Source organism: Phocoena sinus, chromosome X, assembly GCF_008692025.1.
Source record: "Phocoena sinus isolate mPhoSin1 chromosome X, mPhoSin1.pri, whole genome shotgun sequence".
Classification (NCBI taxonomy): Eukaryota; Metazoa; Chordata; class Mammalia; order Artiodactyla; family Phocoenidae; genus Phocoena; species Phocoena sinus.
Window position 1 is genome coordinate 7,773,091 of NC_045784.1, and position 24,280 is coordinate 7,797,370.

Sequence of the window (24,280 nt, forward strand, 5' to 3'; positions counted from 1 at the left end):
GCATCTCCTACAGTGTAAAACTTGAGAGGCTCTCTCTCCGCTAGGGGTTTTCTGATGTTTCTGAATTGAAAAACTTGTTGTGGTCTGATTCAGCTTGTAGGCGAACATGTCCACTTTAAGTGGTTTAACGATGCAGAAAAATCACATCCAACTCTCACTTTAGGAAGGCCTGCAGGATTAAAAGTTTGTTCTGGGCATTCCACCCACCCTCGAATAGAAGAATAAAGATGGTTTAGAAATACACAGGCACCAAAGCCCAAGGCAGACACAGTAGTAAACACGACTGTGAAGTCACGTTCTAGAGAAGAATGTTAAGTAATATGAAAACATAAATCCAACAAACATTATGGACTATCTACAACACTTAAGGCCTGTTTATAGGAGTCGCCAGCAATGTTATCGCAACTACTGATAGAGGTAGCTAGTATGAGTCCAGTTTTCTAAGTCAAAAATAGCTCTTGGGGACTTCCCTGCTGGTCCAGTGGTTAAGAATCCGTCTTGCAATGCAGGGGACGTCGGTTCAATCCCTGGTAGGGGAACTAAGATCCCACGTGCCGCGGGGCAACTAAGCCTGCACGCCACAACTACAGAGCCCGCACTCTGGAGCCCATGCGCCACAACTAGAGAGAAGCCTGCGCGCTGCAATGAAGAGCCCACGCATCCCAACGAAAGATCCTGCGTGGGACTTCCCTGGTGGCGTGGTGGTTAAGAATCCGCCTGCCAATGCAGGGGACATGGGTTCGAGCCCTGGTCAGGGAAGATCGCACATGCCGCGGAGCAACTAAGCCCGTGCGCCACAACTACTGAGCCTGCGTGCCACGACTACTGAAGCCCGCGTGCCTAGAGCCCATGCCCCACAACAAGAGAAGCTACCGCAACGAGAAGCCCGCGCACCGCAAGGAAGAGTAGCCCCTGCTCGCAGCAACGAAAGACCCAATGCAGCCAAAGATAAATAATGTATAAATAAATTTATTTAAGAAAAAAAAAAGGGCTTCCCTGGTGGCACAGTGGTTGAGAGTCTGCCTGCCGATGCAGGGGACGCGGGTTTGTGCCCCGGTCCGGGAGGATCCCGCGTGCCGCCGGAGCGGCTGGGCCCGTGAGCCATGGCCGCTGAGCCTGCGCGTCCGGAGCCTGTGCTCCGCAACGGGAGAGGCCGCAACAGTGAGAGGCCCGCGTACCGCAAAAAAAAAAAAAAAAAAAAAAAGATCCCGCGTGCTTCAACTAAGACCCGACGCAGCCAAAAAAAAAAAAAAATTTTTAAAGAAATGTTTTTGTTTTTTTTTTTTTTAAAAGCTCTTGGAGAAACCCAAAGAACAACAGTCAGAAAGTGACAGTTCTAGGATTTAACCCAGGATTCCAAATTCCAAGTCCAAGCCCAGTGCCTCTTTACTATATTCTAATTGCTGGAAAGGGAAAAGGGCTCAGGAATTGACCAAGAGGATTGACAAATAGAGACAGAAAGAGATAGGATGCAGAAACAGAGGGACAAGGGCTCCTAGCAAAATTTTACAGGCACTACGTATTCACATCTGATGGAAGTGTAGACTTCTCATAAGCAGTGGGCCAACTTTCTCATGCCTGGATTTAGTGAAGAGTGTTGCTAATTTAACATCATTTTAGAAAAGTGTACATACAATCACACGGAGAACTATATATTAGCGAGGCTTGAGAATACAGTATATGATACAACTCATTTGTAGAAAGAGCAATCGGTCACGTTTCTGTTCTTGATGAGATGGGCTTGTGAGAGGTGGGGCTGAAGGGATCCAGGTATGTCCTGCTGGGTCTGAGCGAGATCACATGTGGGCATGCATGCGCTGTGTTGGACTTCAAATGCAGGTCTTAACTTCCAGTTAAGTTCTCTCTTAACTGTTACGGGGCCATATTCTCCCCCCTGCTAGGTGAGAATTTATTCGTGTTAGACTGCATCGGATTTTTAGGGATTGCTGAGACGTGCAGCCCACACTAGCCATTTCATCTGGACATCTCACAATTTACAGCTGGAGAAAAGTACTACTGGATCCCAGTGGGAAACCATGACGTAAGTGTAAACGCTGTCTAGTAGAGCGTCCTGGGTACACTGGAGTATTAGTGCCGTATGCAGTTTTTAACTTTAGCATGAATATTTCAGGCAACTAGAGGCAGCTGAGAGCAGCGAAGACAATTAAATACTTGGAACCTAGGAGTCATGAGGAAAGAAGCTGGCGGCTCTTGCAGAAGGGAGGAGACCATGTTAAGGATATAAGAGGGATGGTAACCAGCTGTTATCCACGTGCTTTGGAAGAGATAAGTATCTAACCAGTCTCAGAGGACATTTTCTCAAATAGAAGAAGTAACACAAAGAAGCCGGTTGGATTCTCGACCAGAGTTGTAAAGATACTCTACCCTCCTCCCACTGAAGGAACAGCGAAAACGGAAGTACCACCACCTGCCTCTACGTGGTATTCTGAGAATCAGCAGTGTGCAACACAAGCAAGCCCTCCATAATCATTAGTTTTCTTTCGCCTTCCTCGAAGAAATTCAAGTCAGAAGATGGTATTTTTTGCCCTAGGCCAAAGGTTGGCAAAGTACCGCCTGAGGGCCAAATCTGGCCTGCCGCCTGTTTTTGTCAATGGTCTTATTGGAACACACCCTCGCCCGTCCATTCATTTCCATCTACACTAGGCTGTTGGAGACCTACCCAGAGTTGAGTAGTTGTGATGGGGACCCGATAACCTGCAAAGCTGAAAATATTTACTCTCTGGTCCTTTACAGGCAAAGTTTGCAGACTCCTGGGCTTCCCTGGTGGCGCAGTGGTTGAGGGTCCGCCTGCCGATGCAGGGGACGCGGGTTCATGCCCCGGCCCGGGAGGATCCCGCGTGCCGCGGAGCGGCTGGGCCCGTGAGCCGTGGCCGCTGAGCGTGCGCGTCCGGAGCCTGTGCTCCGCAACGGGAGAGGCCACGGCAGTGAGAGGCCCGCGAAGTTTGCAGACTCCTGCTCTAGGATAACAGACCAGCACGAAGGAGCTGTCTGGGGGTCTTCTAGGGATGGTCTTCTATTACGGCTTTGGAAGAGGATCCGTTGACTCTGAAACTTTGAACGAATGAAGAGTCAAGGCCACTGGCGTTGGTTGGAGATGTCATTCAGGTGGCATTACGTGCTTTTCCTGGGCTCCACAAGAATTGCCACAGGTGTTTGCATCAGTGAAGGTGAATAATTTTATGCCCATCAAGTACGAGCACTGAAGGCACAGTGACCCCTGTCAGTTTCACCGCTGACCTGCCCATTCAAATCATGTCATTTTCATGTCCCCCTACCATAGAATAAAGAATATTTTAAAAGAAGGAGGTACGAAGTTGACAGTTTTGTCCTTTCTTTGTCTCCCACATGAGTCGGTCTTGACCTTTCAGGAGAGGCAAAGCTTCTCAACCAAATAAAAACAGGCCTAACAGAGAATAACACCTGGGCGATTTTGAAAAACTAGATAAGCCCTGAGATGGAAGAAAAGATTCCCTTTTATGTTTTGGTCTTCATTTTGATGCTTTGTTATCAAGTACACGATAAGATCAGGTCTGAGAGTCACAGTAAATGCTGTTTTGTGCCATTATAAGCTTTCTTCCCCCACTAAAAGCAGGCTGATTTCATTCTTTCTAACTGGCGGACTCTTGTTTCAAAGGCCTTGAACTCTATCTAGGCTGATACTGAAAAGGCTTTGACATGTCAAAGGGAAGCATCTTTAGCTGGAACAAAGCACCTCAAAGCCTCTATTCTCTGTGGTACTCGGCCTTGAAAATGCAAACAAAGGCAAGGCAGGGCAAGGCCAACCAATCACACCCCAGACACAGGAGCCCAGGCGCCGAGAATTTCCCAGCAGCCCCCGCACTCACCTCTCAGTGATATTCTTCGCGGTCTGTAGGAAACGCGCGTGATCATTCTCCTTCAGAGAGTGTTCTGCTTGGGAGATGAGTGATGCCGACCGCTCAATGCACTGCTTGCAGTTTGCAATCTGCTGAGCCAGTTTGCGAAGCCTCATCACCTTGAACAAAAGAGGCACGAAGATGGTTACACGGGTGGGCTCGCTTAGTGAAAACGTGCCGGGCTGGACCCTCCCGGTGTGTGCGTTTTACTGTATGCGAGTCATCCTTCAGTAAATGTTCAAAAAGGAGGCAGAGAAAGACGGAAACCCCAGTTATGGCACTCTTGTCTTAGCTATTCTTTATCTCCTTGGAGAAGTGTTGCTAATTTGTTTTAAGAGGAAACCCTGACTTGCGAATTGCTTCCCTGTTGATGGGGGAAAAAGGTGTTGCCCAGTGTGAGTTACAGAGGGTCACCGGACCCCTTCCCTCACACAATTACCATAAGATCGTAGGGAACCCTGAAACTTTCTCTAGTTCCATTTTTCAGCTGGGCCATTGAGAAAATAAAACACCTCTATAGGTGCAAATGTGTGCCTTCAGTCAAAACCATTTTCTAAAAAGTCCTTTGCTATCCGTGTAATAAAATCGCGATGTAAAAACATTAGGTATCACTATTTCCCACGCTATCTCAAACTCATGTGTTAAATTAACAGAAAGGGAGCATTTTTTTCCCATTGATTAATATTTTTCCTGTTGAACCGATGAGAGAAAGCCAAAAAAAGCACAGCTGGGCCATTTCCCCTCACCGGGAACGTCATTTCCAGGCACTCTGTGCTTACTTGATAACTAAAACTATTTTGATAAGCATTTCCCAGTCGGGATAAAAACGCACGTTTGGTTCCAACCTCCATTCCAACTCCTGATTCCGTCTTGCTTGCAAACGACCCTCAAACGTAATTGACCACAACCTCTGGGGCAGGCCCAGATAAGTCCACGGTAACCCACTTGACCATTTGCTCTGGTGTTTGAAATGTGCTCAGAGATGAAGCCCTATGGCCAGAAGCCAAGTTCAAATGAGACGGCTAATTGGAATTGCCGTGCGCCTGGTGCCCCGGTGCACACAGCCTGGGACAGGTCTTGGCCGGCCTTATGATCATTCCGGAACGGAAAACAGCCCTGGGTGAAAGGCTAGGGCGGCTCAGGCTCCCTCCAGAATTCCTGCTAACTCCAAGAAATTCCTCCTTTCTCCAAGTCATCATTATCGTCCCCGCGCAAGTCTAACAGAAGAAAAGGAAGGAAGGAGGTGTCAGGACTTGAGGCCTCTGAGGACTGTCCAATTTCAGCTCTGTCCTCCTGCAGCAAACAAAGGAAATGAATGCTGAATCGTGAGGCATCGGCCACAAGACCGCAGGCAAGAGTGAGAAAGATTCTTGAAAGTAAAGGCTTTAGAGAAATGCACTGTCAAAACTCTGGGGCAAAGAGTATGTTATCTTAAGCCCGGTAAGAGATTTACCTCATTGTATGTAATTATAGTGACCATCACCGCAGATTAAATAACTGTGTTCATTAGTTGAATAAAATAACACTTATTTTACACCAAATAGAATTCAGCTGCTAACGTCATTATACCCAGAGGTAAAGCTAAGAAAGGCACAGAGTCCAATTCAAGATATTAGAACGTATCCTTAAGAAACTGTCAGAGGAAGAAATATTTAATCACATAACATAAAGAATGCTTTCAATTACACGGCAGAATTGAAGATATTTAATACAATTCTAACAACAACAACAAAATAAGGACCAACTTTTCCTTCTGAATAACTTCACGTCCTTTCGGTATACCTAGTAATAGTGACCCCACAGATGACAGAATGGAAAAACGCTTGAACTCCATTTTCTTCTTTTTAAAAAAATTTCTATCATGATACTGGAAATTAAAAGCGACATGAGAGGAAAAGGAAGAAGAAGAAGAAAAAAAGCCCTAAATCATGCATAAGTTGAAGCAAGCCCAAATGAGAGCCTCCTTTGAAAGTCCAGGAATTTTTTACAGAAAACTATTGGCGTAATTATAATCTTAGTTCAGTGTACAAATTCCATCTGATATACCAGATTGGAGCTTTTCAAACCTGGTGTGCGCAAGATTCGGCTGGGGACCTTTGTTAAAGAAAAACTGTAGATGTTTGGGCCGGCACTCGCGTATCCTAGGGGAGGAGCTGTAATTGGCAGGGTGGCAGGAATCTGCATTTTTAACAAGCAATGAACGTTTTTTGATCTGCAGGTGATGAATCGTCAGTGTGGAGAGGATTAGCATTTAGAAGACTAAATGAAAGAGGAGAGGTCAAAAGAAGGTGGCAGAAAGCATTCCTGGTAGAAAGGGCAAGATAAGTTTTGTAAAACTTATTTCTCCGTGTGTGTGTGTTGTTTATGTGTGTGTGTGTGTGTGTCAGTGCTGGGTTTGATGTTATATGTATTCTTCTTACCGTGGGTTTCAGTAAAAAGAAAAAGGAAAAGAAAAACTTTTCTAAGTTAGTTCACGAACTATGGTCTGTGGACCATATCCAGCACACAACCTGTTTGTGCAAATAGTTTTCATGGCACACTGCCACGTGCGTTTGTTTATGAATCACCTGTGGCTGCTTTCACACCACACCATTGGGCAGCGGTGAGCTGTTCCGATAGAGACCGAAGGCAAAACCTACAATGTTCATTATCTGGCCCTTTACAGAAAAAAGTTCGCTGACTTAAATGATTCTGATCAGATGGCCCTGGATTTGAACACACTCTGTGAAACACTGTCCTACGTGGTACCACACTTCAGAATCAGACACTGAGTATTTAGCAATATACGAATTTCTTCATTAGAAAACACTTCTTTAATATATTACTTAAAACTTTTTCCACGTTGGCAGCGTTCTTCTTTTTTTCCTTTGGGAAGTGCGACTGCACGTTGTAATTTGTGGAATTCACTCCACACTCATCATGGAAATACTCTGCCTCCTTTTGGGGACATAGGCCTATTTAAATCAATTTATTTGCTGTTTATTTTACCTTACAAATGCTTTTTAAAAGTGGCCCTTTATTTTTCTTTAAATGTATTTTAAATGCTTTCATATATACGTAGGATTCCCATCCCAAAATTGTTAGGTCCAAACCATTGATCCTCAGTTAAAACAAGTATCCCAATCAACAAGGACTGTCCTCAGGGTTTCTATCAGGCTATACAAAAGCCCTGACATGTAGTCCAGGGGAATTATCTTACATTTTGGAGATTCAGAGTACATAAAAGCAGTGACGAGAAGGGCCCTTTTTCTCTTCAGCTGCAGCCTTCTACCATAGGTATGTGTCTGAACATAAACACATAATTGGCTTAATCTGGAGTTTGCTGTCAGCTTTTCCTGTGTTGGCGCGAAAGTTATCCCCTACTACTGAAGAAATAAGCCAGTTCTTTCCCGGGGAGTCTCAGAGCTTGAGACTCTCCAATCAGTCTCAGTATAGAGGCTGCTGAGCTATTTATTTTAAAGAAGGTGCAATGGTCTGAGAGCAGGAATTACCAGCATGTGCTAATGTGTAACATCGCCTGATTGGCAATCTCCCCAGTTGGAGGATTTGCGGTGGGTTTGTTTCCTCCAGATCAAATGGCATTGTGATCGGCGCCAGAGACAGATGAGGGCAAAGTCGCAAGCCCTTCTCTGGACTGAGTGTCTTCAGACTTCCCAACCACCAGCCTGGGCACCCTCACTGGACACCAAGTCCATACTTGCCCTCCCTGCCCAGCCTCTCTGATTTCCAGGGCGTTGGCACCCATGCTCTTCTCTTCTTTAAAACGTATCTCTGACACCCAATGCCCTGGCCAGGGACTTACTCACTGTGAATTCCCGGGTCTGGGATGAACCAGTCCTCGGTCGTGTACCAAAGTAGTAACTCAATGGAAAGCTGAACGGGGCCTTCCTCTCTTCATCTTTCCCAAGTAACACTGCCTTCTGAGATTATATCCCTGAGCAGACGTGCACTTTCAAAAAGTGACACATCTCAAACATACGGACCGTTTTTAAAGTCATATGATCAACTTTCCCATACACAGTACCGGCTTTAGCAAATCTCAGTGTTTTCATCATATTAGCGTCTGATTTTTCAAAGGAACTATTCAACTATTATCGATGGCATTGAAGCCTTTGTGCGTCCCTCCCTAATTTCATTCATGTCCCTCTCCAGAGGCGAGCACCCTCTTGATGACGCCCAAGCATGTTGATGTATATATGCCTAAACATTATATGGGATTTTTTTGTAGTTCATCAAATTTTAGATAATATTCCTCATTCCCTAAGAATCATCATAAAGCTTGCTCCCATTTCTGTGATCTGTCCATATGAATACGTATCACCCTAGTTCGTTACTTTTAATTGCTGAAGACTGTTCCATCGTACAAATGTACAATTTCCTTGTCTTATAAACAGCTTTACTGAGATATAATTAATATATAAGAAACTGCACATATTTCAAGTACAAATCTGATTAGTTTGCAAATACGTGTAAACCCATGAAACAGTCCTCACATTCAAGATGATGAACATATGTATCACCCCCCCCATTCTCCTCCTGTCCCTTTGTAATTCATCCCGCCCACCCCTCTGTCACTCATCGCTAAGCAACCACTGATTCGTTTTCTGTCACTGTAGATTACTAGCAAGTGTTATCTCTAGAGTTTTGTATGAATATACTCATGCAGTATATACTATTTTCTGTCTGGCTTCTCTCACTCACCATAATTATACTGAGATTCATGTTGTTGCATGTGTCAGGAGTTCACTCCTTGCTGGATAGCACTGCGTTGTGCGCAAATGCCACAAACCGTTCATCTATTCATCTGTTGATAGACTTCGGGTCATTTCCAGTCAGGAAATTACCCTTAATATTACCCTTAATATTAACGTGAAAATTCACATACAAGTTTTATATAGACATCCGCTTTCGTTTTTCTTGGTAAACACCTAGAATGGCTGGATCGAATGGTAAATGTATGTTTAACTACTTAAGAACGGGCCAAACAGTTTTCTAAAATATACCGTCTCCATTCTTAGAAGCAGTGTGTGAGCTATAATTCCTTCACATTCCCACCAACACTTGGCATGGTCCATCTTTTTAAGTTAACTATCCTAGTAGGTAAGTAGTGGTATCTCATTGAGGTTTTCATTTGCATTTCCTTAATTATTAATGCCTTTGACCATCTTTTCATGTGCTTACTTGCCATCCTTATACCTTCTTTGGTAAAGTGTCTATCTATTCAAATCTTTTATCCATTTTGGTGAAGGGGTCATCTATTTCCTTATTAATGAGTTTTGAGAATTTGTAATATATTCTGGATACAATTACTTTATTAAATAAATAATTTATAAGAATTTTCTCCTAGTATGTGGCTTGTCTTTACCTTCTCTTAAGAGTGCCTTTTGGGGCTTCCCTGGTGGCGCAGTGGTTGAGAGTCCGCCTGCCGATGCAGGGGACATGGGTTCGTGCCCCGGTTCGGGAGGATCCCACATGCCGCGGAGCGGCTGGGCCCGTGAGCCATGGCCGCTGAGCCTGCGCGTCCGGAGCCTGTGCTCCGCAACGGGAGAGGCCACAACAGTGAGAGGCCCGCGTACCGCAAAAAAGAAAAAAAAGAGTGCCTTTTGAGGAGAAGTTTTTACTTTTGGTGAAATACAGTATATACTTATCTCTATAGTTTGTAAATATTTCTTTTATGTTTCTGCCAGTGTATATAATCTTTGGCCAACCAAAGTTCACCAAGATTTCCTCCCATGTTTTCTTTCTTCTAGAATTTTCAGTTTTTACCTTTTACATTTAGGTATATGATCCATTGACATTTAATTTTTGTATGTGGTGTGAAGTATGGATCAAGTTTCCTATTCTTATGTGTAGACAGCCTCCCCTACGTGGAGGCTAAAACTCAGCTTCCAAAATTCCCTTCCCGCTCAGTTTTCTTTGCCATTTCAGTGCACACGTTTTTCCCTCCGGAACTTCTAATTTGTTATTTTTATATCGTTTTTTTTCTTATTTCACATCCTTCTTTTGTGGTTTCACGATTTTTTGCTCTTTTAAGATAGAAGTTATTCCTTCATGTATCTCTTTGAACATCTTCTTAACATTTTCACATAAAATTAATTTCAACTGAGGTGAGACGATATCTTTGATTTTGTTGGCTGTATTTTTAGAAATTCAAGATCTCTTTATTTGCTTTGGAATTGTGGTTTGACTTTCTGTGTTCAAGGGCTGAAGTCATTCATAATGTTTTTCTCCCTCACCCGCCTTGCTTAGCCTCTCCCGTCTGTTTTACAGTCTCCTTCACCCCATCCTTGGGGGTCCCCATTCCAGAATCTTGTAGTATCTCTGCATTTCTGAGGCTCCCGTTTCGTGTAGGTATCAGAAACAGTGCAGAGCCAGGCTCCAACCTGGCTGACTTACTCTAGACTCCCAGGCCTGAAGTTTGCTAACAGCTATGACCCTAGGTGAAAACTGGCAATAATCTCTTTTCGGTCCCTTTGAATGAACTGCGAAGCCTTACACAGCCCATGGCATCAACCAGTGAGCCTGATTTCACTTTCCCATACCATCTGGAGCACTTCTAGCCCTTTTACCCCAATGTTTCCAAAACTATTTAGCCATAGGAGTTGAAGGTATAGCTGCTTTACTCTCTTCCAGACCAAGTCCCAGGAGCCTGCGTCTTAAAAAGCCACCATCGTGGCTTTGTAGTTTTCTTCTCTTTCTGGCCCGTGGAGATGTTTATCTGGTTTTGGGCCCAGCTATGTGTCTCTTTGCTTTCCTGTTTTACTATGTTCCCTATCACGGACATGTGTCCAGGGTAGAGTGGGTGCACGAGAGCCTGAGGCCCATGCATCACCATGGCTGGAACTGGGGACACACACACCCCTTCGCTACTTTGCTCTAGCTCACGAGAGGAACCCTCATGCTGGGAAGCTACGTAAGGGAAAGGAAGACCTGCTGGCCAGGAAGTTGTGGCGGAGAGTCACTGCAGGCTGAGTAAGGGCCCCCAAAGATGCCCACATCCTAATCCCAGGAGTTTTAAAAATATGTTACCTTACGTGACCAAAGGGACTTCACAGATGTGATGAAGTGCAGGATCTGGAGATGGGGGATATCCTAGATTATCTGGTTGACCCCAATGTAATTATAAGGGTCCTTATGAGAGAGAACCAGGAGAGTCTGTGCCAGAGAAAGAGATTTGAGGATGGGTGCAATGCTCAGAGTGATATGAAGAAACCACAAGCCAAGGAATGTGGGTGGCTTCTAAAAGCCAGAAGAGAAGTGGATTCTGCCCTAGAGCCTCCAGAAAGAAAAAGCACTGTTTTAGCCCAGTTGTGACCGATTTTAGACCTCTGACCTCCAAAAGGTCAGGCGTCAATAAATCTGTGTTGTTTTAAGCCACCAAGTTTGTGGTAATCTGTTCCAGCAGCAATAAGGAAGTAATATGCATATTGAGAGCTGATCCCTGCACACGACCACGTAAAGGCAACAAATTACCTTCCTCATGTATGTTAATAATTAATTACAGCTGTTTTCAGGCTCTCACATGCCTGAGAACCCGGAAGACGTCAGGTATTAAGAGAAATACACATGGTGCATGATGACAGGAGAGGAAGTAGATTCTGTACAGATTCCAGGATAATTTGTATGTGGGGGAAAGGAGCTGTTCAATGCATCTGAGTCCGTCCCTGGCCAGGGAAGAATTGTGTATTCATTTGATAATCTACTGGAACAGCTTCCAGAAGTATTTGATTTGACTTCAACTTTTCTGATCACCATCACAGTGTACATGTATAAATGTTTTCCAATGTATACAGACAAAGCAGTCTAAAACATTCTACAATATTAGAAGCACCTTTAAAAGTCTGAAGAAAACAGAGAAGAGCACATACATTAGCTGTTGTAATCTGTGTGCTAAATACTTGCCAAGTGGATTTAACTATACGTGTCATTATAGTTATGAGCAGTAATAATAGAGATTCACGAACTGACTGGATCTGGAATGAATGTTTCTAGTTTTAGATATTTACAAAATTGTCTTGTGAGGGTGGCAGAGAAATGGGGAAAATAAAGTAGATCGTAAGTATTTCAATAAAAACATGACTAAGTTAAAAATAGAATAAAGTGATGGATTCTTAAGTTATCAACATTTCTGAATGAATTTTGAATAAAGGAGAAGACGGCCATAAAGAATATAACCTAAATTTGTGCATTGCTTTTTGAATATAGTTTACTATAAAACCATAGGAATTTTAAACATACACACATTAGCAAAGAAGTACTATTAATATTGTATATCCACAAAGGGGTATAAGATACAGTGAAACTACAGGAGTTTTGCCACGATGAAACTGACACCTGTGTAAATTCCCTCAAGAGCATGAGAAAACACTTCATAATTTCTGTATATAAAGCCTGATTGATTTAGACATTTATTTAATACTGTTTTGATTGCTAGGATATAGCAATAAATATGAAATGAACTCTTCCTCTATGGAACCCACCTTCTCATAGAGAGGAGAGATGGAAAACAGTAGCTACAACAGACCAGAGCTCCATGCTGTGCCCTGGAGCTGGGGAACGGAGCAGCCTTTGTATTACAGGTATGCATAGGAGACCGTAACACAAAGAAAGGGTGGAGGAAAAAATGGCCAACCAAGAGGCTTTGAACTACGTCTTCAAGACTTAGGAGGAGATTATAGACAATATAGAAGAAGGGGTCATTCATTATTTCCTAAGCTATTGAAGTGCATGGGCGTATATCTTCTCTAGGTAGAGAATACAAAACCTTCGGCCCTAGAAATCGTACCTTCCCTTCTTTGATCTTGGTTCCAATAATTTGTCGTCTTTGCTGAATGATCTCAATAAGAAGATCACACTCCTCCATCAATTTGGCTTCTTGACGTGATGCATTGACCTATGGGATAGATAAAATGGTGAGCATTAATTTGGCATTTGTTTTAGTTAAATGCTCTTTTTTTAATGTAGACTAGTATATTTCTGGTAATTGCTGAAAACATATTTTATTCATTTATTTATTTATTTATTTGCGGTACGTGGGGCTCTCACTGCTGTGGCCCCTCCCGGACGCGCAGGCTCAGCGGCCATGGCTCACGGGCCCAGCCGTTCTGCGGCACGTGGGATCTTCCCGGACCGGGGCACAAACCCGTGTCCCCTGCATCGGCAGGTGGACTCTCAACCACTGCACCACCAGGGAAGCCCGAAAACATATTTTATTAAAGAATTTACTGAGGTATAGTTGCTATACAATATTATATAAGTTTCAGGTGTACAATATACTGATTCACATTTTTTAAAGGTTATATTCCATTTATAGTTATTATTAAATATTGGCTATATTCCCTGTGTTGTACAATATATCCTTGTAGCTTATCTAATTTATACACAGTAGTTTGTACCTCTTATTCCCCTACCCCGTCTTGCCCCTCCTCTCTTCCCACTCCCCACTGGTTTTGTTCTCTATATCTGTCATGAAAAGATATTTTTTTATTTGTCTACTTTTTTCTTTTTTTAACATCTTTATTGGAGTATAATTGCTTTACAATGTTCTGTTCGTTTCTGCTGTACAACAAAGTGAATCAGCTATACGTATACATATATCCCCATATCCCCTCCCTCTTGAGACTCCCTCCCACCCTCACTATCCCACCCCTCTAGGTGGGCACAAAGCACGGAGCTGATCTCCCTGTGCTATGCAGCTGCTTCCCACCAGCTATCTCTTTCACCTTTGGTAGTGTATACATGTCCATGCCACTCTCTCACTTTGTCCCAGCTTACCCTTCCCCCGCACCCTGTCCTCAATTCCATTCTCTACGTCTGCATCTTTGTTCCTTTCCGGCCCCCAGGTTCTTCAGAACCTTTTTTTTTTTTTTTTTTTTTAAGATTCCATATATATGTGTTAGCATACCGTATTTGTTTTTCTCTTTCTGACTTACTTCACTCTGTATGACAGACTCTAGGTCCATCCACCTCACTACAAATAGCTCAGTTTCATTTCTTTTTATGGCTGGGTAATCCTCCATTGTATACATGTGCCACATCTTCTTTACCCATCCATCTGTCGATGGACACTTAGGTTGCTTCCATGTCCCGGCTACTGTAAGTAGCGCTGCAGTGAACATTGTGGTACATGTCTCTTTTTGAGTTATGGTTTTCTCAGGGTATATGCCCAGTAGTGGGACTGCTGGGTCGTATGGTAATTCTATTTTCAGTTTTGTAAGGCACCTCCATACTGTTCTCCATAGTGGCTGTATCAATTTTCATTCCTACCAACAGTGCAAGAGTGTTCCCTATGAAAAGATACTTTAAATGTTAACTCTTCTTCCAATAATGCAGGGATGGCAAATATAGGACTTCTTGCACCCCCGGAAAACATTTATTATCCAATGACAGCAGTCTTTTTTGCTAAGCCATACTGAACCTCAGGGTCTTGCTTTTTTTTTTTTTTTTTTTTAGGGTCTTGCTTTTTAAAAAAAAAAAATATTTATTTATTTGGCCACGCTGGGTCTTAGCTGCAGCATGCGCGATTTTGTTACCATGTGCGGGATCTTTAGTTGCAGCAAGCAGGATCTAGCTCCCTGACCAGGGGTCGAACCCAGGCCCCCTGCACTGGGAGCACGGAGTCTTAGCCACTGGACCACCTGGGAAGTCCCTCAGGATCTTTCTTAACACACCATGTACGTAGCTATTACCAACTGATTGAAAACTGACACTTGAAATATATTTGCAGTTCCTGCTTTTATATTTTGAAGGAAAGTGCAATTTTAGACTGTTAAACATAAAAAGTTAGAAAAAAACTAATATTATTCTTTTATGGAGGACAGATTATCATCAATATCTTTTGGACAAATTTTCCAAAAGCAAGATAGCAAGGTTACATTACATTTATTTAACTTTTCTTTTATATACAGACATGAACTTTGTATTTTATCACTATAAAAACATCAAAAAGGAAAAGGATGGTTGAATATCTTATTAATCTTATAGCATAATTCTAAATCTTACTTCTGGTATACTTCGGGAAGGCCGGGGTTCTACAGTGAAAGCCCGCCATTCTCCTGGCAAGGTAGATCATTGTAGAATGGCTTGTATTTGAAGTTTTTAAGGCTCATTGTATGCAAGGGAGGGTTAAAATTAGCTCATTCTTGGCAACTGGGCTTGGGAAATACTCTGCACGTGCTATTTCCTCCATCTCATGACAATTCTGAAATGCTTATTCACAGACAGAGACCCAGAAATCACAGCTGTGGGAAATGGAGATAGCATGCGTGAGTTTTATGATTTTAACACAGCGCAGGAGAAGCCTGCAGTGTTACAAAGAACGACAATAGCACTGATTACTCCAGTATAACTCAGGGAGGAGACGTGGCCCAGTCATTAAGCCCTTTTGATTAGGGATACTTTCTTTAACTGGAGTAATTTCAGTCTCTATGAATGACACAAACCGGAAGTGGGGTCAGGAGTTCAGAATAAAAATTCACTGATGGCTGTTCAGAGAAATCATGTCCTGTTTCCAGAGACCAGGATTCCTTGAGTTTTATTCCTGATCACTGCAAGACAGGGCAGAGAGACAACTCAAGATACTGCCTTATTGAGGAGATGGTGCTCACTGGCCATTTGCAGCGAACTATGAGATCATGTCCTGTGTTAGATTAGCACACAGACATACTTGCTAAATGTTTCATAAACAAAAGAAAGAATTAAGAATGCATTGATGGACAAGCACAGAACGCGGAACTCAGGCTAATATTTCAAGGGAGTTAATCGCTGGGCTCAGTTTCTCTTACCATTACTTTTCTGTCATCATTTCTAGTTCCCCCTGAGGCCTCTCAAGTAAGTTGAGCTATCTATGGAAATATTTACTTGAAACTCCACTACTCTCGAGAAATTTCTTGTCATTTCTTTTGACTTCAAACTGAATTTAATAACTGACTACAACCGAGCTGTGAAAAGGATGGGATCGTATTGAAACCATGGGCCCCCTAGAATGAGCCCTCAGAGCTAAGCTGTACTTGAACATACAATCAAGGGAAATCCAATTGGATGCAAGCTCCATGAAGGGAGGGATCTTGGGCTGTTGTATGAAATGAGGCATCTATCCCAAGCATCTGGCACCATATCTGGCACAGAATAGGCATTCAAAAACTGTTTGTTGAATGAACAGATGGTGAAGAAGATCTTCCAACAAGAGACAAGGTAAAATGAAGTGAAGCAAGTAGCTATCATGACATATTACAAGCACTCAATACGCAGGTATTGGATTTGTTGGTTTTCCAGGACTGTACAGACACAAAAATATGTCTTAAGTTTTTTTTTTTAGGGGGAAGGGTGTTGATTTTCTTTTTCTTTTACAGCCTTATTGAAATATACTTCACATATCATAAAATTCACCCATTTAAAGTGTACGGTTTGTGGGTCTGAGTGTATTCGGAGTTCTATAATCATCACAATCTAATTTTAGAAAACTTTCGATATCCCCTAAAGAATTCCCATACCCATTTGCAGTAACTCCACATTCTTGCTACCCACCCCATTTCAAGGCTTAGGTAACCACTAATCTATGTTCTGTCTCTTTATGGATTTGCCCGTTCTGGACATTTCATAAAAATGGAATCAAACACCATGCGATCCTTTTTGTCTGGCTTATTTCACTTAGCATAACGTTTTCAAGATTCCTCCAAGTCACAGCATGTGTCAATACTTCATCCCTTTTTATGCCAAATATTATTCCATTTCAGCAATATACCACATTTTGTTTATCCATTCTCTAGTAGATGGACATGTGGGTTGCTTCTACTTTTTAGTTACTATAAACAATATTGCTATGAACATTCATGTATAAATTTTTCTGTGCGCATATGTATTCATTCTTCTCGAGTATAGGAGTAGAACTGCTGGGTCACACGTTAATTCTGTTTAACTTTTTGAGGGACTGCCAAACGGTTTCCCAAAGGGGCCGCATCATTTTATATTCCAACAAGAAGTATGTGAGGCTTCCAATTTCTCCACATCCTTGTCAACACTTGATACTGTCTGTCTTTTTTGTTTTATTCATCCTAGTGAGTGTGGAGTGGCATCTCACCGTAGTTTTGATTTGCATTTCCCTCATGGCTAATGATGCTGAGCATCTTTTCGTGTGCTTCTTGGCCATATGTGTACCTAATTTAGAGATAAGACTATTCAGATCCTTTGCTCATTGTGTAATTGGGCCATTTGTCTTATATAGTTGAATCGTATGATTTCTTTATATATTCTGGATACAAGTCCCTTGTTAGCTATGTGATTTGCAAATCTTTTCTCCCATTCTGTGGGTTGTCTTTTCATTTTCTTGATGGTGACTTTTGAAGCACAGAAGTTTTAAATTTTGATGGAGTCTAATTTATCTCTTGTTCTACTGTCACTTGTGCTTTTGGTGTTGTAGCTAAGAAACCTAATCCAAGGTCATGAAGATTCATACCTCAGTTTTCCTCTAGAAGTTTTATCTCCTACACTTATGTCTACAAACCATTTTAAATTAAGTTTTGTGTATTATTATGAGAAGTAGGGGTCCAACTTCATCCTTATATTTACAGATATCCAGTTGCCCAAGCACCATTTATTGAAAAGACTATTCTTTCCTCCAGTGAAGTGTCTTAGCACTTGGTCAAAACTCAACCGACCACATTGTGAGGTCCTTAGGTTTTGAAGTGGCTGCTAACATATTCTCTGGTTAAAGATATTCTGGGTTTCGTAACTCAAAAAGACACATGCACCCCAATGTTCATCGCAGCACTATTTACAATAGCCAGGTCATGGAAGCAACCTAAATGCCCATCGACAGACGAATGGATAAAGAAGATGTGGTACATATATATATACAATGGAATATTACCCGGCCATAAAAAGGAACGAAATTGGGTCATTTGCAGAGACGTGGATGGACCTAGAGACTGTCATACAGAGTGAAGCAAGTCAGAAAGAGAAAAACAAATATCGTGTATTAACGCATATATGTGGAATCTGGAAAAATGGTGCAGATGAACCTGTTTGCGAGGCAGAAATAGAGACAAAGACGTAGAGAACAAACGTATGGACACCAAAGGGGGGAAAGGGGAGGTGGGATAAACTGGGAGATTGGGATTGACATATATATACTAACTAATATGTATAAAATAGATAACTAACAAGAACCTGCTGTATAGCACGGAGAACTCCACTTCACTGTATGGTAGAAACTAACACAACATTGTAAAACAACTATACCCCCCCCCCCCAAAAGAAAAAGAAGATATTCTGGTTTTGACTGAACCTAGTAAGACCCTGCTAGTAACTCTAAAGTAGGCGCCATGAAATGTGGTATGGAGTACGAGCTCTGCTCGTAGATGATACTGAGAAAGTGGAGGAGTATGTCCGTTTCTAAGTTGTCCTATTTTGTAAAATGAGGTGAATATTATCTGCTCTCTCAGTCAAGCGGGATTTTTGTGGTAAATACAATACCATAAGATATGAGGAATAATATATGGGGAAATGACTTACATTATGAAGCCATACACAGATCTGAGGTAGTACTGTCTGCAGTGGGAAGTAGTTTTGTTAAGAGACTATGATTTAGTTTGGGATCTATTTCACTCTCAAAATCATTGCAATTTGGGTTACTCTATGGTAGGAAAAGTGTCTCAGTCACCATCATAACGTGGGGTTCAATTTAATCCAAATTCTGACTAATCGATATTCACTATGAATAGGTTTGTTTTACCGACAAAGTGGACTGAAATCTACTTTGTTGAGCCAAGTATGTTTTGAGAAAGCTGATACTGCAACCACCGTCATCCCAAAACAGAAATTCCCAGAAACTGGGGAATATCATCTGATCTTTTTTTTTTTTTTTTTTTTTTTTTGCGGTACGCCGGCCTCTCACTGTTGTGGCCTCTCCCGTTGCAGAGCACAGGCTCCGGACGCGCAGGCTCAGCGGCCACGGCTCACGGGCCCAGCCGCTCGCTCTGCAGCATGTGGGATCTTCCCGGACCGGGGCACGAACCCGTGTCCCCTGCATCGGCAGGCGGACTCTCAACCACTGCGCCACCAGGGAAGCCCTCATCTGATCATTTTAGGTCAAGTATTATCCTTAGATCTTTCAAAGAATACCGATGTGACCTTCCTTTGAAACTGGGAAAGTTGAATCTCTTTTCCCACTTTGATGAAGCTTCCAAATATTTGTAACCCTACCATTCTTATATTCCGAAAGGTACAGTAAAATGAGTTGAATGCTATCCTATATTTCTAAAATCCTTCCAGTACAAGGAAGTTTTCCACAGTTGTGCTGTTTCATGTGTCACTTAAAACAAAAAAAAGTTAATGATTTCATTGGACTTCATTTCTTATACGGGCTATTAATTAAAATATGGCAGGGTTTACTGGTTACTTGCAGTGTGTTCAGGTGTTTCCAGTTCCCTGGAAACTGGAAGCTCCTGGTTATGATTTTAGCTTGTATTTCTGATTCACATCTTTTGATTCAGAAACCACGAAGGCTGATGGAAGTGCTCTGAGTAGGGCCAATCTAAGGATTCAAGAAACAACCGCCAAACCTTCTTTTACAGACCTACACTTCTACCTCTGTGTCGTAAGTCTCCTTCTTGGTCCTTAACCTGAAGACAAGGGGGGTGGAGAGCATTAGGAATGCTGGCCAGTGGTAGCAACTGCTGTATACCACCTCTGGACCACACGGAAATAGGGTGCTCATCCCATAGAGCCCTTCACATCGCAGGACAAGATATAGCTTAAAACTGAGCCCTCTTCCCATTTCAGCCTCCTCCCTGCTACTTTTTTTCTCACCTTCTTTGCACTCATGAGTAAATATCACATCAGCCCCTCATGAGGAGAAATTCGGTCACTCTCACCTCATCTGTGTGATGGCCTCAGCCATGTGCTCACCATGTATCTTCTCTACATCTGGAGTTACAGCTTCCTTTCTTTTCTTTTTTGGCCGTGCCATGCGGCTTGTGGGATCTTAGTTCCCCGACCAGGGATCGAACCCGGGCCCTCGGCAGTGACAGCACCGAGTCCTAACCACTGAACCACCAGGGAAGTCCCTACAGGTTCCTTTCTTGCCGCGAAATGCGTCATCCTACCCACCGTTGTCTCCTAGTCTTTAGTACTAACTTTGTCTCTTTGCAAAATACTCGAAATTAAATTCTTCTAAAGTGAGATCTAATCCCAATTCTTTCAGAGCTTATTCTTTCCGGAGTTATCACCCTATCTTTTTTAAGGCCCTAACGAACACCTTTTCGGAGACTGGAAGTACCATAGCCGATGTCACACAAGCTCAAGCCATGACGGCTCTCAGAATACACTTGCAGCCTTCACTGTGAAAGAGCTACATACCGCTGTTGACCCGTTCACTTATTCATTCAAATAACAGCAACTGGGTTCCCACAGTGTATGAGCCAGGATTCCAAGTGCTGGGCATACTCTGTGACCCAAGAGAGACAAAGTTCCCATTATCACAGAGTTTACATGTAAGCGAAGGGCAGCAGGCTGAACAAGCCGAGAAATAAATAAAAATTTCAGATCGTGACGTGTGTAAAGGAAATCACAGAGGGTAATGTGATCGAACACGGCTGAGAGGAGGGTTTTTTTTTTTTTTTTTTTTTTTTTTTTGCGGTACGCGGGCCTCTCACTGTTGTGGCCCCTCCCGTTGCGGAGCACAGGCTCCGGACGCGCAGGCTCAGCGGCCATGGCTCACGGGCCCAGCCGCTCGCTCTGTAGCATGTGGGATCTTCCCGGACCGGGGCACGAACCCGTGTCCCGTGCATCGGCAGGCGGACTCCCAACCACTGCGCCACCAGGGAGGCCCTAGGGTCTTTTTTAATAGTGGTCATGATCAGACAAGAATTCTCTGACAAGCCTCTCGAGGGATGAAAAGGAACCAGTCAAAAGATGTGGAAAGGGTGTCTGCAGGCACTCCTGATGCTGCTTTTTTGTTTGTTTTTGTATTTAGCAATGTCTTTTTATTTTATTTTTTTAAACATCTTTACTGGAGTATGATGGATTTAACAGACCTCCTTGCAAACATTTAAAAATTCGTTTCTGACCTCCACGTCAATACTTGGGGCCTTTTCACATCCATTTGCAGACAGGCTCAGAGCGTGAAAAAAATGAGCCAGCACCCAGCTGCGGTTGAACAAGACACGTTCCGCCTTCTTGTTGCGGCTCTCGTAGAACCATAGGATGGGGACAACAGAAGAGGCACAGCACTAAGCAGGAAGCGCCGGCTCTGCAGCCACTTAGACTGGGTCTGAGTCCCCGCTCTAGCATCTGTTGGTGGGGCGACCTCAGCCAAATCACTTCTATCTAGGGTGTCCACAGTTGTCCTAAACTAACTTTTTGGGGGGCAGGAAGGGTAGAATGGGAAGGGAAATTTGTAAGATACAGAAGAAGAGAGTCTTGCTTGTAGGGGGTTGCTAACCCACTGTCTCCTATTCCTAGGGTAATTTTGCAGCTTCTCTTTGACAGACTCTGACTTTCTGATCCATTATAGCCCAGTGAAAGAGAAACTGGCAAGTTGAATAACGAAGTGAGGCCACTGCTCCTGTCTCACCCTAGTAGTAGCCCTGAGAGCTAATTCAGCACGGGGCCACCGGCCACATTCATGCTTGGATCAGCTACCAAGAATCAGCCACAGTCCCATGTAACTTGCCACTGGGTGCACAGTTTATCTGCCTTTTTTAGAAACGCAGTTACATGTACACATTCCCCAGATTAGTTAATGATCACGTAAATGGGTTGGCTATTTTCTCCAGAGCACTTGGTTAGCCAGGCCCAGTAAAAAGTGCCCCCCGCTAAATTTTATGGTGTAATAGCGTTAACAGTATTTCACAGAAAGGGTGGCGTGAAATGGACAATTTATTATTTTGGTCTTGTCATACGTATATAAACGTTCAAGGGATTTAATTACATCCACACACTAAAAATTGTACTACGTGTCTGTGAAATGTTCCTTAGAAGTCTGTAAAGTTTCTAAGTATTTCTAAAAACTTGCTCTTTAATTTTTAAAACAAATATATTTCTTTATTTTTGGCTGCGTTGGGTCTTTGTTGCTGTGGGTGGGCTTCCTCTCGTTGCAGTGCGCGGGCTTCTCATTGCGGTGGCTTCTCTGGTTGCGGAGCACGGACTCTAGGCACGTGGGCTTCAGTAGTTGTGCCACACGGGCTTAGTAGTTGTGGCTCGCGGGCTCTAGAGTGCAGGCTCAGTAGTTGTGGCGCACGGGCGTAGTCGCTCCACGGCATGTGGGATCTTCCTGGACCAGGGCTCAATCCCGTGTCCCCTGCATTGGCAGGCAGACTCTTAACCACTGTGACACCAGGGAAGTCCCTGCTCTTTTAATTTGACTTGTATCCCACTGAGATGTTCAGTGCAGGGTATAATGCCATCAGATTTCAGATATGTGTGGCCTTCACATCTTCAGAAATATTTTAGGGAACTCTTATAAGGAAATATCAATGGAGAAAAATAGCTGGCCACTTCGCACAGGTGGAATTGGACTAATATGCGTGTTAAAAACCTCTAGATTTTCAGAGTTAAACCTTTAAATTCCTCTTGTGAAAAGGATATGCTGACTTGTTACATCACTTCCTATTCATACCCAATGCAAACAATGAAGTAAGCTTAGGAGAGGATGACCCCGATGTGCTAGGGAAAGGAAACTTTATTTCAGGGTGCTGGCATTGCACAATTCCACAGGCCACCATTCACTTTGGGTTTTTTTTAAGTTTTTTTTTTTTTTTGACGTGGACCATTAGTGTATTCTTGATATTGTACCCCTTTGGTTTAAGACTCTAAACCTTGATCCCCTGAAATCACTACCAACGAGACTGGGGGTTTAAAAGACAAATGTCTACTTTACAAATTTGCCTAGAACTGGTCCTCCTGGCAAAAGCAAAGCTGTACCATGATTCAAATGACGGTGACCTTGAGAAAGGTCAAAACTCTTTTTTGGAAGCTCAGCATTGCTAATTATTAGAGAAATGCAAATCGAAACTACAATGAGATATCACCTCACACGAGTCAGAGTGGCCATCATTAAAAAAATCAACAAATAAGAAATGCTGGAGAGGGTGTGGAGAAAAGGGAGCCCTCCTACACTGTTGGTGGGAATGTAACTTGGTGCAGCCGCTGTGGAGAACAGTATGGAGGTTCCTTAAAAAACTAAAAATAGAGTTGCCGTATTATCCAGCAATCCCACTCCTGGGCATATATCCAGACAGAGCTATAATTCAAAAGGGTACGTGCACCCCTATGTTCACAGCAGCAGTATTTATAATAGCCAATACATGGAAACAACCTAAATGTCCATCAACAGATGAATGGATAAAGAAGATGTGGTATAGGGACTTCCCTGGTGGTCCAGTGGTAAAGAATCCACTCTGCAATGCAGGGGACGCGGGTTCGATCCCTGGTCGGGGAACTAAGATCCCACAGGCCGCAGGGCAACTAAGCCCGCGTGCCACAACTACTGGGCCTGTGCACGTCAACTAGAGCCTGCGTGCCACAACTACAGAGCCCACGTGCCCTGGAGCCTGTGCGCCACAACTAGAGAAGAGAAAACCACACGCCACGATGAAGATCCTGCATGCCTCTACAAAGATCCTGCATGCCACAACTAAGACCCAAGGCAGCCAAAAATAAAATAAATCTTCTAAAAAAAGAAGATGTGGTATATACATAAAATGGAATATTACTCAGCCATAAAAAAGAATGAAATAATGCCGTCTGCAGCAACACGGATGGACCTAGAGATTATCATATTAAGTTAAATAAGAAAGAGAAAGACAAATACCATATGATGTCACTTATATGTGAAATCTAAAATATGACACAAACGAACTTATCTACAAAACAGAAACAGACTCACAGACCTAGAGAACAGGTCTGTGGTCACCAAGGGGGAGGGATGGATTGGGAGTTTGCGGTTAGCAGATGCAAACTAGTATACATAGAATGGATGAACAACAAGGTCCTACTGTAGAGCACAGGGAACTACATTCAATATCCTGTGATAAACCGTAATGGAAAAGAATGTGAACAAGAATGTGTAGATATGTATAACTGAATCACTTTGCTGTGTAGCAGAAATTAACACAACATTGTAAGTCAACTATACTTCGATAAAATAAACTTTTAAAAAACCCTTTACGGTCTACTGCTATGGTTTAAACTCGACAGCACTTTTCTCTATTACTAAGAATATGGAATTTTGAGTCTGCATCCAAACTTAAAGGGATTAGTGTTATTGTATCTTAATAACACTATTATCTCACACTGTTATATGTCACAGTGTCCCTAACGATCCTGTCTCGTTCAAAAAGAAAAACACCGGAGGAGTGAATTCCCGTATGCCCAGGGCTGGAGCA

The 24,280-nt window shown here is 42.9% G+C and overlaps 1 protein-coding gene and 1 non-coding gene across 2 annotated transcripts in view; both read right to left on the bottom strand.

Moving 5' to 3' along the window:
- MID1 (midline 1) overlaps positions 1–24,280 on the bottom strand; it is a 180,928-nt gene that overhangs the window by 47,364 nt on the left and 109,284 nt on the right. The window contains 2 exon segments of the mRNA XM_032620096.1: positions 3,867–4,015; positions 12,682–12,789. Coding sequence (XP_032475987.1) covers positions 3,867–4,015; positions 12,682–12,789 — 257 coding nt within the window.
- TRNAD-GUC lies at positions 19,883–19,955 on the bottom strand. The gene has a single exon. It is a non-coding gene; the product is annotated as a tRNA-Asp (tRNA).